At 37.9% G+C, this 12,007-nt stretch overlaps 1 protein-coding gene across 1 annotated transcript in view; it reads right to left on the reverse strand.

Annotated features, from left to right (window-relative positions):
- Positions 1-12,007, reverse strand: part of LOC5564848 (neural-cadherin) — a 151,063-nt gene that overhangs the window by 109,379 nt on the left and 29,677 nt on the right. The window contains exon 2 of the mRNA XM_021847322.1: positions 9,033-9,176. Coding sequence (XP_021703014.1) covers positions 9,033-9,176 — 144 coding nt within the window. The remainder of the gene's footprint in view (positions 1-9,032; positions 9,177-12,007) is intronic.

The raw sequence follows: 12,007 nt of genomic DNA on the forward strand, positions 1-12,007 counted from the left end.
ATAGATAGAACGAGGCACTGACAGGCTAAGGGTACCAAGTAATACCAAGTATGGGAATGGGAAACGATGCTCTAAGAATTTCTTCATTAAATATTTCTAGAGGTTCCTCCAGGAATGGCTCAATTAATTCCTTCAGCTCCAGGAATTTATCCAAGGTCTTTTCAAAAACTTCTCCAGTAAAGAAGTCCCATGAGCAATTCCTAAAACAAAATCTTGGAGGAATCCCTAAAGGTACTTTTTAAGTAATTTCTGGTTAAATCCTTGGAGGAATCCATGACGAAATCTCCAGAGGAATTTATACAGGAATATTTGGAAGCAAACCACGAATCTCTGAATAAAAATTCTCGGGAAATTTTTGGAGGATGGAAAAATCTTGTGGGTGATTCATGTAGCAGCGATTTTTTCGGAGATATCCCTGAGAAGACTTTGAAGGAAAATCTTGAAGTAATTTTTTGAAGAATCCCTGGAGGAATTCCTTGCGGAACTTCTCAAGAGATTCCTGGTGGAATCGCTGGAGAAATCCCTGATGAAATCTCCGAAGTAATTCCTGGAGGAATCTCGAGAGGTCTACCTCGGGAAATTTCTTCAGAAATCACTGGAGAAGTAGCAAGAGTAATTTTTTAGGATCCCAGGAGAAATTCCTAGATAAAGACAAACATTTTTGTAGAAATTTTCCTGATGCTCCTGGTGGAATCCTTAGAGGAGTGGAAAGATTTCTGGAGGATATTCTAGAGGAAGAAATCTCTGAAGGGATCCCTGGAATATTTGCTTGAAAAATTCCCGGAGAAATACTTGCATAAATTCCTGGAGGGATCTCAGTAGAGATTATACTGGAGGAACTCTTCCCAAAATCTCTGAAAGAATCCTTGTAGAGATTTTCCAATAGAAATCCTTGAAATAATCTTTGGAGGAATCCATAAGGGAATACCCGACATGATTCCTGAAAGAATATTCCTGTAGTCCTATGGGAACCGGTCTAAAACAGTTAGTAACGATCAAAAGTTTTACATGAAGGAATTCTAGGAGGAATCCCTAGTAAAATCCCTACTGAAATTCCTGGAGAAATCACTGTAGGGATTACGGTAGAGATTATCTTGGAGAAATTTCAGGTGCAATCCCTAAAGGAATCTTCGAGGAAATTCCTGTAGAAATCTCAGGAAGAATGTCTTGAGGAAGCTGGTGGAAACATTGTAACTATTTCGGGAAGAAATCTTGATGGAATCTCTGTAGGAATTCCTGTAGGTATATTTGAAATGGAATCTTGAAGTAATTTCTTGTAGAATCCCTGAAGGAACTTCTGAAGAATTTTCTGGTGAAATCTCTGTAGGAATTTTTGACTCAATTTCCAAAAAAAATCCTGGAAGAATCTCGAGAGGCTACCTTCGGCAAATACAGCAGAAATCACTGGAGAAGAAACAGGAGTAATTCCTTAAGAGCCCAGGAGAAATTCCTGGATAAAAACAACAAATGTTGTAAATATTTTCCTGGTGAAATCCTGGTTACATCCTTGGAGGAGTAGAAAAATTTCTGGAGGATATTTTATAGGAATATCAGGAGAAAACGTTTAAAGTCTAGGAGGAATCCCTGGCGAAGTCGCTTGTGGCAATCGTGGAGAAAACATTGTAGGGATTACGGTAGAGATTTTTTTGAGGAATTACTCCTACAATTCTTTGAGGAATCTTCGAAGGAATTCTTGGAGAAATCTGGGGAAGAGTGTCTGGAGAAAGCTGGTGGAAACATTGGAGATATTTCGGGAGGAACTCTCGATGGAATCTCTGGAGGTTTTCCTGAAGGAAGCTATAGTTGAACTGGTCTCCAAATTGCGTTTACGGTCAGAAGTTCTTAAATGTCAGCTATAAAACGTCATTTTACTCAGAGGTTCAAATTATGAATAATGGCTTGTCCAATGATGCCAATTTGTTATATTATTTTTCTCTTACTTGGCGTAACGGAAACGGTTATGAGTAATCGTGAATATCTGAAAGAATCGTAAATGCGTATATAGTCGTTGACTGGGTAGCTGCTACTACATGCACAAAGTTTCATTTACAGTAAAAAAGTAGGTCTGAAAATGCCATTTTCTGCGTTTTGCGCTGGAAACGCTCTATAGCAGCGAAGATGAAGCAGCAGCAGCTGAACACGACTAGTTTGGATTCGAAATGTATTCAGAATGGATGCTTCTTCACCTCTTTTTGGAGCTTTTGTAACTGGGAAGGAAACGGCATGGCTGTGTAGTTTCATAAGCAATAGATTGTCATGACGGCAGAGCTATTTTTTCACCATTTGAAGAGACTGAACTGTACAGTTTTTTTTTCTTCGAATTCTCCACACAAAAAGCCATTATCATGAATTAAATAAAACCACCCAGCGAGAACATACACATCGGAGCAGATGTGTGTTCACAGCATAATACCCAAGCAGCACATATTGTTACAAGTAGCTTACAGCAACGGCTACTTAACATATTCAATAGTTACAATATGATACATTTGCAACATGGAAAAATACTGCTATGTAATCGAAAAAGCGCAAAAAGTCGAGTCTTATGTAACTTGTTTGTTCGTTACATAAGAAGTTTACAAGCGACTGCTATGTAATTTGTTGATTACGCATGGGTTTTCCCGCGACAAAAGAAATGAAACGGCGTTGAAGTTGTTGTAACTTTCTGACAGTTTTGGAACCGAACAACCATTTTAGAAATGAATGTCAATAAAAGTAATACGTATGATTTTCGAACGCGTAATTATTCACAAGTACATAACAGATTTAACATGCCGATTTGAATTTGTGGTGAAATCAATCATTTTACTTGCTCAAAATTGACGCGCTCATAAAATAGATAATATTATTATATTGAATAACACATGATACCTGGATTGTTGAGATATTATTCCATTAGAACTGACACAAAAAAAAATGAAAATTAACACTGTTACTATAATCAGCAGTGTTTATGATTTTAATTTAATTGTTTGTGAATAATGTGATTCCAAAATCACCTTGTTTCGTGTCCCGCAGTTGCATTTTCTGGGCTGCCTATCATAAATCGCCATTTAATTTCATCGATTCTGCATATATAATGCATACCTACAGGCGTTTGTTCTGATGTTATTGTTCAATAATAGATACATGCTGATGCGAAAAAATACATTTGTAAGGTTCTAATTTGCGCGTTACTTCAGCGTGGCATAACGTTTGGTAGAATTTGAATTCAACAGCTGTTTTGGTGTTATGAAACAGGGGTTGTGGGGATTTTGCCCCCACGAGCTGATTAAAGTTTAGGTCCTTCGGTAACTTTTTCAAGGACAAATTTAACATATTTATTGCACGTAATACAAACTGACAGTGCATAAGTGGACCATGTGGGAGTTGGAATCCCAGAACAAATTTCAACAAAGAAGACAGCCACTGACTCCTATCGTCTAAAAGTAATTAAGCTTAACAAAACAGAATCATTTACGGGATTGACTGTTTAACGAGAAACTTGCGACGATCGACGCGCCACAATAATTCGTGGACGGAGGGTATTAGAAGGGGCCCAGATAGCCGTAGCGGTAAACGCACAGCTATTCAGCATGACCATGTTGAGGGTCGTGGGTTCAAATCCCGCTGGTCGAGGATCTTTTCGTGAAGGAAATTTTCTCGACTTCCCAGGGCATAGAGTATCTTCGTACCTGCCACACGATATACACATGCAAAAATGGTCAATCGGCAAAGAAAGCTCTCAGTTAATAACTGTGGAAGTGCTCATAAGAACACTAATCTGAGAAGCAAGCTTTGTCCCAGTTGGGACGTAATGCCAGAAAGAAGAAGAAGAGGGTATTAGAACTAAGTTGGAGATGTTGATTTCGAAATTTTGAAGTAAACATCACCTCCAAACACTAGCGATTTTGTGGTGGAATGTTGACGTTTGATTACGAATTGTCTAGAGGACCCAAACACCTTAACGTTCAAGGATTCGTCATCGTAATCATCGAAACTTCAACAGCCATTTTTCAGTTCAAAACTGAAATTTACTCGTCGAAAATGTGTTCACTGTGTTTCGGTTGGAGAACATAATACAGTGAACTCATGAATATATTCATGATTTTGAACGAAAAAACTGCTTTTGAAAATTATGGAGTTGATGACGGATCCTGCCCCTTTAAACGAATTCTCGTCATTCCGTGTCATCGGATCAAAGATTGGCGTTCCCCACAAAAGTAGTAAAGAGAACATTACAAATGTAATTTGATGTTCTGTGATATGTCTACTCGCAGAAATTGTCCTTCATTTATTAATTTGTTTATTAATTATAACTAGTTCTATCGCACAACATTAAAAATAGAGATATTAATTAACGCAGCGAAACGAATTAAGACTAAGACAGCTAAATTTTCACATACTCTCATCGTCATCAAAATATTATGGAAATGTTCATTTTATGTTCGTGGTAAAACACGCGAGCAAAACAAACATTTTTAAATTTTTTATCACAGTCCTGTAAAAACATCTATGAATGATTATAATCCCTTCGAAAACAGTTCTAAAGGTTTCTGCTTCGACATCATATCATTACGATATTCACTTCATTGAAAAAACTTCAACATCTCCGTGCCTAAAATTATATCAGTTTCAATTTATGAACGTGGTTCTGACTTCAATTTATCTCCGTATCAACAAAAACACTTTTTTTAATGCTCTAAATCATCCGTGCGTAATAAAAAATATTGAAATTTGTTGTTCATGCGTAACAAGTTCAGTGTTCATTTTACCATCCTGTTCATTTTTTCACCCCTTCCCCTATGACAAATGGTAAACAAACTTCATGCTGTGACACACATGTGACTTAGCAATCTGTATGTAACCTAGCGTGTTATTTGTTTCTTTGCAACCACAGATTCAATTTCAATGTAACTTATTCATTTTGACAGCTCTAGGTTAAGTTACATGCAAGTAAAAATGCAACACCTATGTAATGTAAACAAAGCGTAGGTTACAATGTAATAGTTTAGTAACCAATATTGAAAGTCATCAATAAGATATGCTACAAATTATCTGAAATGCAACGGCAATGTAATTTGTTTTATTTTTCTAAAATATTGCATTTGTTACCAGTGCTACTTGGGTATAACACCTTCAACTCGTTACGCTCTGCGAATGTAAATGTTTGCCAGTCTTAAAGAGGAACGTGAGCCCATAAAAGCATAGTCTCACTCTGTCTTGCCGGTGGCAAGGTCAAATGGTGCCACGGCCGTTTTGTAACCTCACGTGGTTGCTCTACCCGTCGCTATTCATTTCCATCTCAAGGGTGCTCGACACAAGATTAAGGCTCGATCAAATGGCTTTCCGGTGTGCTGGATTATACCTAGCAGCCACCACATCAAACGAGCGGGCTTCAAGTCCTACGGCCAACCTATGTACAGTTGTGTCTCCATGTAGGGACGATAATTGGGACCACGTTCATTTAGAGCTAATAACATACTTATAGCAGTTATTACTAAAGCTTATATGAAACCTGGATCCAAACGCAAGAGGACTCCAAACTTTTTTTGTGTATTGTAATGACTCACTGGATGAAGCATGTTGTGCAGTTGCTATCATCTTTCATAAGCGAATAAAACATCAACTATTTTGTGATTTCAAACCAAAGTTTTTGAAAGTTTAGATGTTTCTGTTGAAACACAACTTGATAGATATACTTTCACAGCTGTCTAATGACTTTTTCAATGCACTGGGCAGAAAGTTAATTTATCTAAAACTGACTTTCGGTGATTGGCTCGCAATAAATCTTTTTTTTTTGTTATTGATGACTTTAATGCAAACCATCACTCATGGAATAATTCGCAAAGCAATTCCAATGGCAGAATTTTATTTAATGAGTGCTCTTCAGCATATTTCTCAATTCAATACCCTGATACCCCTTCTTGTTTTTCCTTTTCTACAAACCCTTCTACAATTGATTTGGTCTTAACCGACTCTAGTCACCTTTGTAGCCAACTGGTTACTCATGCTGATTTTGATTCTGATCGTGTCCCTGTTAGATTTCAAATATCCCATGAAGCGATTCTCAATCCTATCAGCTCCGCTTCCAATTATTTTCGAGCCGATTGGAATACATATGAGGCAAGCATCGAGTAAAATCTTGATGTTAACATTTCTTTGCAAACAAAACTTTATGCCAATGCTCTCGATATTAAAAAAATGGATTGTTGAAGCAAGGCGCATTACAATACCAAAATGTGGAAATGTGAAGTAAAATTTGAATACAATTCGAAGACGACGATCTTAAACTCTTGATCCAGAAAATTGTAACAAAATTTGTTATGTTATCAACATAAATTAAAACGGCTTATGTGTAATCGATTGATCTGTGATTCTTCGTAACAAATTATGTAATATTTTGTTTCCATTCGAAAGCAGCATTCAACTGATTTTGTTTCTTCAAAGTTCTTAAAACAAAATAAAACGAAACAAAATTTGTCAATTGTCATTTGTCAAATTGAGAACTTTGTTTTAATCCACTGGGTGGTTAATAATCAAAAGATCAAACGTTGAGGAATCCACGTAGTTGCAGTGCATCTCATATGGGAAGCATTTCTGTACCTGTTTGGCATGAGCGAAAAACAAACGGCTTTTGAGCGTAGATGCGAAGAATCACAAACAGGCTGTGAACGAGCATACAGGGATATGAACGTGGGGCTACAAAACCAACCGGGTTTTAGATTTATGCCACATTTAGGGTAATTGAGGCTGACGAAGTTGGTGACGAAATTTGGTGGCATGTTTTCCGTTCGCCGTAATGGAACCTTTCCGTGGGCGTTAGGTGAAAAACAGCGACATCCAATTAGCTTAGTAGTGCTTGAAGCAGCAGCAGACAGAACCGCAGCAGTATTTTGTGCATAACAATCATTGGAAATTATCTCAAGGGTGGAAAGATCTGTTCTGAGAACATGATCTGGAAGACTCACTGTACACTGTACACAGCACAAAGGCTGTATTGCATGCGTTGGCCTTTTGTGCGACTGATTTTGGGTTTTCACCTGTTCACGTAAAATATCCATTTCTCATGGAACCCAGCAAACCATCATCTATCTTACACGTCTGTCGCATGATGGTTTTGTTTTAAATGGGCAATTCTTGTTGAATTACGTTCTATGTGACGGAAAAGTTGTGTAATCAATATTATGTTCATTGAGACGAATTCGTCGCGAATCTCATTATTATTCATCCAATAAGTTTGATACTTAATTCCGAAAAACTTGCAAAACAAGGTCAAACATTTGGCATCAGCTAAACTCCACTAACTTTTCGAAGTTCTTGAGAAGAATAACCCTTCATCGTAGTTTGCCCCCCTCCAACCGCATGGAATCATAATCAAAAGGATCGAACCTTTAATGGAAAGCCACCCGAAAAAAAAGTTCCATTCGAAAGTTTGCATCTAATATCCCGTTTACTCTCTTGTCCTAACCAGGCAGAAGTAGTGCGGTTTCACACTGAGCACACGGTCGCCAAACTGTCTCTTTGATAGCTTTCTTTCTACCGAACATTCCGCAAGCGCCACCATCAGAGACGAGGATTAGGGACAAAAAGTCGAAAGACAGTACGTCGAATCGCAAAACGTTGAAAGGGACAAAACGCCAAGAGCAGCCGATTTTCAACAGCGATTTGCAATTGGCTCATATTGAATTATTTATTTTTTCAGGAAAGAATTTTTCTTTCAAGAAATTTTCATTTCATTCAAATTTATCCCACAACGCAACGCAAAGGGATGTAAGTGACATTTTGGATGATTTTGAATTAGGAATAACGAAAAATTTAACTGTTTCCAAGCATTCTAACTGTATTTTTAGGTAATTCCGTCCAATAGTAAAAAAGACAGAGGTCCGAAGAACAAAAGGTCGAAGAACAAAAACGAAGAGACAAGGATCGAAAATCTGTTCTTCTCACCAAGAAAATCATATTCGACCTTTTATCCTCTCGACCATTTGTCCATAAACCCACCCCTTTGTTTCTTACCCCCTTAATTATCTCCTACCGACAAGTTGTCCGTTTGACGTTTTGTCTTTTCTACGTTTTGGGATTCGATGTTTTGTCCTTTCGACGATATTGTCACCCAACCGAAAATGGAAAGCAGCAACGGACGCAGCAAACCAGCGGTTGGCTGCACAATTCATATGTGACTTCCACGTTGGGCTTCGCAGTAGGGTGCGGTTTAAATTACGAAAGGTTCAAAAACCGGAATTTCGAGTGTTTTTTCTAAACTCAATTCAAATAAAAAGAGAAACCTTGAAGATTAAATAAACGAAAACCAAATTTAGTACTATACCATTTCATTCCGCTAGAGTTTGTATCCTTTTCAAAGATACGCGTATTTCGACCTCAACTGTAAGGCTGTCTTTAGTGTCAACTTCTCGAGTATGAGAACATTTAATTGGCAAAAATTTCAGATAGAGTGAATAGCTACTTGGGCACTTCCATGATTCACTTTGGCATGGGGGGGTTTTTCTCGACCGAATTGGCTGAAACTTTGCAAAAAGAGAACTTCAATAGGACGCATATTGTGGCCAAATATGAGCTCAGTAGCTTTCAAAAAATCCCACTGCCGAAGTGAATCAAAAGTTCCAAGAATAGGATCCGGCTCCCTATATCGTTTCTTAAAATAAGCCGCACCCTATAGCGCAGTCGGTGTGTGGCGTGTGTCCTATTATTTCGGTGTGAAAGGCGGTCATTGAGCGGAGCGGAAAGAAAAATGAATTCCAGTTTTGTGCGCCATTTTTTCCACGTGGCTTTGAATGGAGACCGAAAAAAGCGGGGAAACTGCAGACCCGTGGTGGTCGTATGTCGTCGTTTGTTAAAAGTTTTTCGAAACAACAAATTTCAACTATATAAAATGTGTTTTTCGCAGTAGGTACTTGTGCTTCTTCACGGGGCTAGTTTTTGTTTTTGGGTGCCGTTGTCGGATGAATTTATAGGTTGCTATTGTTTGAGGATTTACGCCCAGTAGAGGGCGATTATTTTGGGGGCAAATGCAAAGGTGCTCCTATACTTACACTCATCGTGATCCTTGGCGGTAACGGTGAGGACCGTGTGCTGGATATCCTCATTTTCGTCCACCTCCGCCTCGTACAGGGCCTTGTCGAAGTACGGTGGGTTGTCGTTCTTGTCGGCGATTCCAATACGGATGAATTTCGTAACTGTGAAGGATAAGAATAGAAAAAAGGATAATGCATATTTTGAATTCAGAGAAAATTGAGAGTATCTCTCACTAATCACTCTCTGTAACAATCATGATCCATTGTACATCATGAGAGTTTGTTAATCGTTTACTGCTACAGCTCTATTTACATCGGGGGGATAACAGTGCATGATAAAACCCATCTATCACTATAGGATGTTCGGGGATTGTTTATCATGCCGGTAAAGTAGAATACACATCCCCAATGGTAAATAAGCAATTAAAATGGATTTTATCATCGCTCTCTCTTTGGGGTTATCCTTCGCTACTACTATTTATCAAGCTTGTTACAATTTGCGAAACATTGCCGATCATGGACCGATATAAATTCGATGTGTTTCTTCGCTTGACTTGATTGCACAAATCTTTAATTGAACCAAGGAATGAACTAAACTAGGAATGATGTCCTTTGTCGTTTTTTTTTTTTCATTTAAAACTCGGTATTGCCCAACTTCAAATAATGTAATTTCCTGCAATTGAAGGCACATGACTTAGAAAGGAAGCTTACTATGCATTTTCAGAAGCACTTGGGGATAGCAATTTTGGCAACGCCAATCCGGAATAATAGTCAACCCCAAGTCATTGCCAGAGCAAATCCAGTTATCGACTCTCTGCAGCCGTCCAGTGTAACTGACCATAGTATATTTAGCTATCAATTCGTATTTTCAATTTTCAGCCTAGTTTCTTTGTGTAGGTATTCAAGGAACGACTTTAACTAGCTATCGACCCTTGGCGAATGTATGTTAAGCCCGTTGGATAGGCACAATTGTGATCCGATTTGCCGTAGCAACTGCAAGAATATGTGTGCTTCCGGATGTGTTGCCACAAAATGTTGACTTTGTGCCAATCTTATGACACGACACCGAACGATACGATGGTTACTATAGACACATACGCCGGAACTCGGAACGGATGCCACCCGGTAAGAGATATTTAATCGACGCCAATTTATGATCGGCTGTATGGATGGAAACACACTGCATAGGAACGGGATGCAGTAGTGAAGGCAATTTGCAATACCGTAGGATACCTTACCGGAATCCGAGGTATACTTTCTTTATTCTTTCGTTCGGGGAAATTTATGGGCAGTGCAAAGCCACAAAAGCGGAAATTGATTCCGTTCTTGTGTTAAAACAGGAAATCAAAAAAGCTTACAGTGCATTTGGCAATCGTATTTGAAATATTACAGTCTTTGTAAATGGATTTCAGTTGAATATGGGTTGATCAATTTAAGTCTCAAGTCTCAATTTTAGTTTTGATAAGACCGATGCAAATTGCTTTTCTATACTAAATACGATGTCAATCTAAGATTTAATTTTCCTACATGTATCAAATTTATGTTTCACTGAATTGCTGGCTGTAAAAAGTATAATACTTGAAAAGTTTGTTATCTTTTTCTAAGTGAAACAAATTTAAGCAACACCTTTGTAGAAGACAGCATTTTGGTTGAACGTAAAGATAATAGTCCATTTTACGAAACAATTTTAAAAAGCTGATCGCTTATTTTGTAAATGAATTTTTGACAGAAGGCGGTGTCGTAACGTGTGAAAGTAACAGCAATATCATCTGTCGTTTCGTAAAATGAATTATTTACAATTTTTGTTGTCTGTTTTTTAAGTCATCAAGACATTAGATCACATTGAAGGGTTATATATGTTTGTGAACAAGTCACAGCTCACACCTTTATTAAATTGATATTATTCTTACGCTATAGACCCGTTCTTCCAACATGGTGTTCGTGATGTTCTGAATTGAAGAAGTTTCTTTGCATTCCTTCGTTTGATTGTTATTTTTGTATTGTAAGGTAAGGCAACATGCATGTTTCCTATTTTGAAACCATTAACAAAAAGAAAATGGACATCGAAGTCACAACAGAAAAAAATTGTTTCAAGAACGTTCGTAAGACACATTCCCCAAAGGTAAAACGACGACCCATTAAGTATAAATAATCGCCTTTGCTTCTTTTCCAGCTGGCAATGAACCTCACTCTGCAGGAAATAATGTAATTTCCTGCGATTGGAATCACACCAGACTAAGAGCACGCTTACAAAACAATTTTCGAAGTATTCGGGCAGCAATATGAGAAGGTAAGAGTATAGCGGGAAAAAAAATAGTGAACATCAATTCATTTGAAAAACAAATCCATTTACCTAGCGACTCTTGGCATCCCCATAGTCCAACAAACAGAAAGAGACTTTTTAAGCATTATTTTCTGACGTTACGTTTCAACCGAGACAGAGCTTGCTTCTAACCTAATAGTACAACAAGTACTTCTACGGTTACTTCATTAGAATGTCTTGTGATATATATGAATAAACTATACGCCATGAGAAAATGAGAAGATTCCTAACACAAAAAATCCTTGATCGGGACAGGATTTGAATCCGCCACTCTCAACGTAGTTTTGCTGAACAGCTGCGTGTTTGCCGCTATGTCTTATTAAGCCCGTAATTCCATACACTTTGCAATTTAAACAGCTATTACCAGAAAACTTACACGAGGTGATTGTTTAGTTTTCAAAAGTCACTAAACTATGGTGAATTTAAGATAAGTCATTTGGAAAGATCCAGCTGTGATTTTTTATTGTAGTAACTTTGAAAATGAATGCGTGTTACCACACGGACATTCTTCGAGCGTTTTGCCTCAAAATGTTGACTTTGTGCCAGTTTACTAACACGATGCCAAACGATAGCACTATGCAATTCCATGCCAAAAAAAACGGAAACTATTTGCGTAAACATGTTACTTATTGCGGACACTTTCGGCCGCCGCTGGACTGAAATATTTAAT

This window comes from Aedes aegypti, chromosome 2 (genome assembly GCF_002204515.2).
Source record: "Aedes aegypti strain LVP_AGWG chromosome 2, AaegL5.0 Primary Assembly, whole genome shotgun sequence".
In the NCBI taxonomy this organism is placed as follows: Eukaryota; Metazoa; Arthropoda; class Insecta; order Diptera; family Culicidae; genus Aedes; species Aedes aegypti.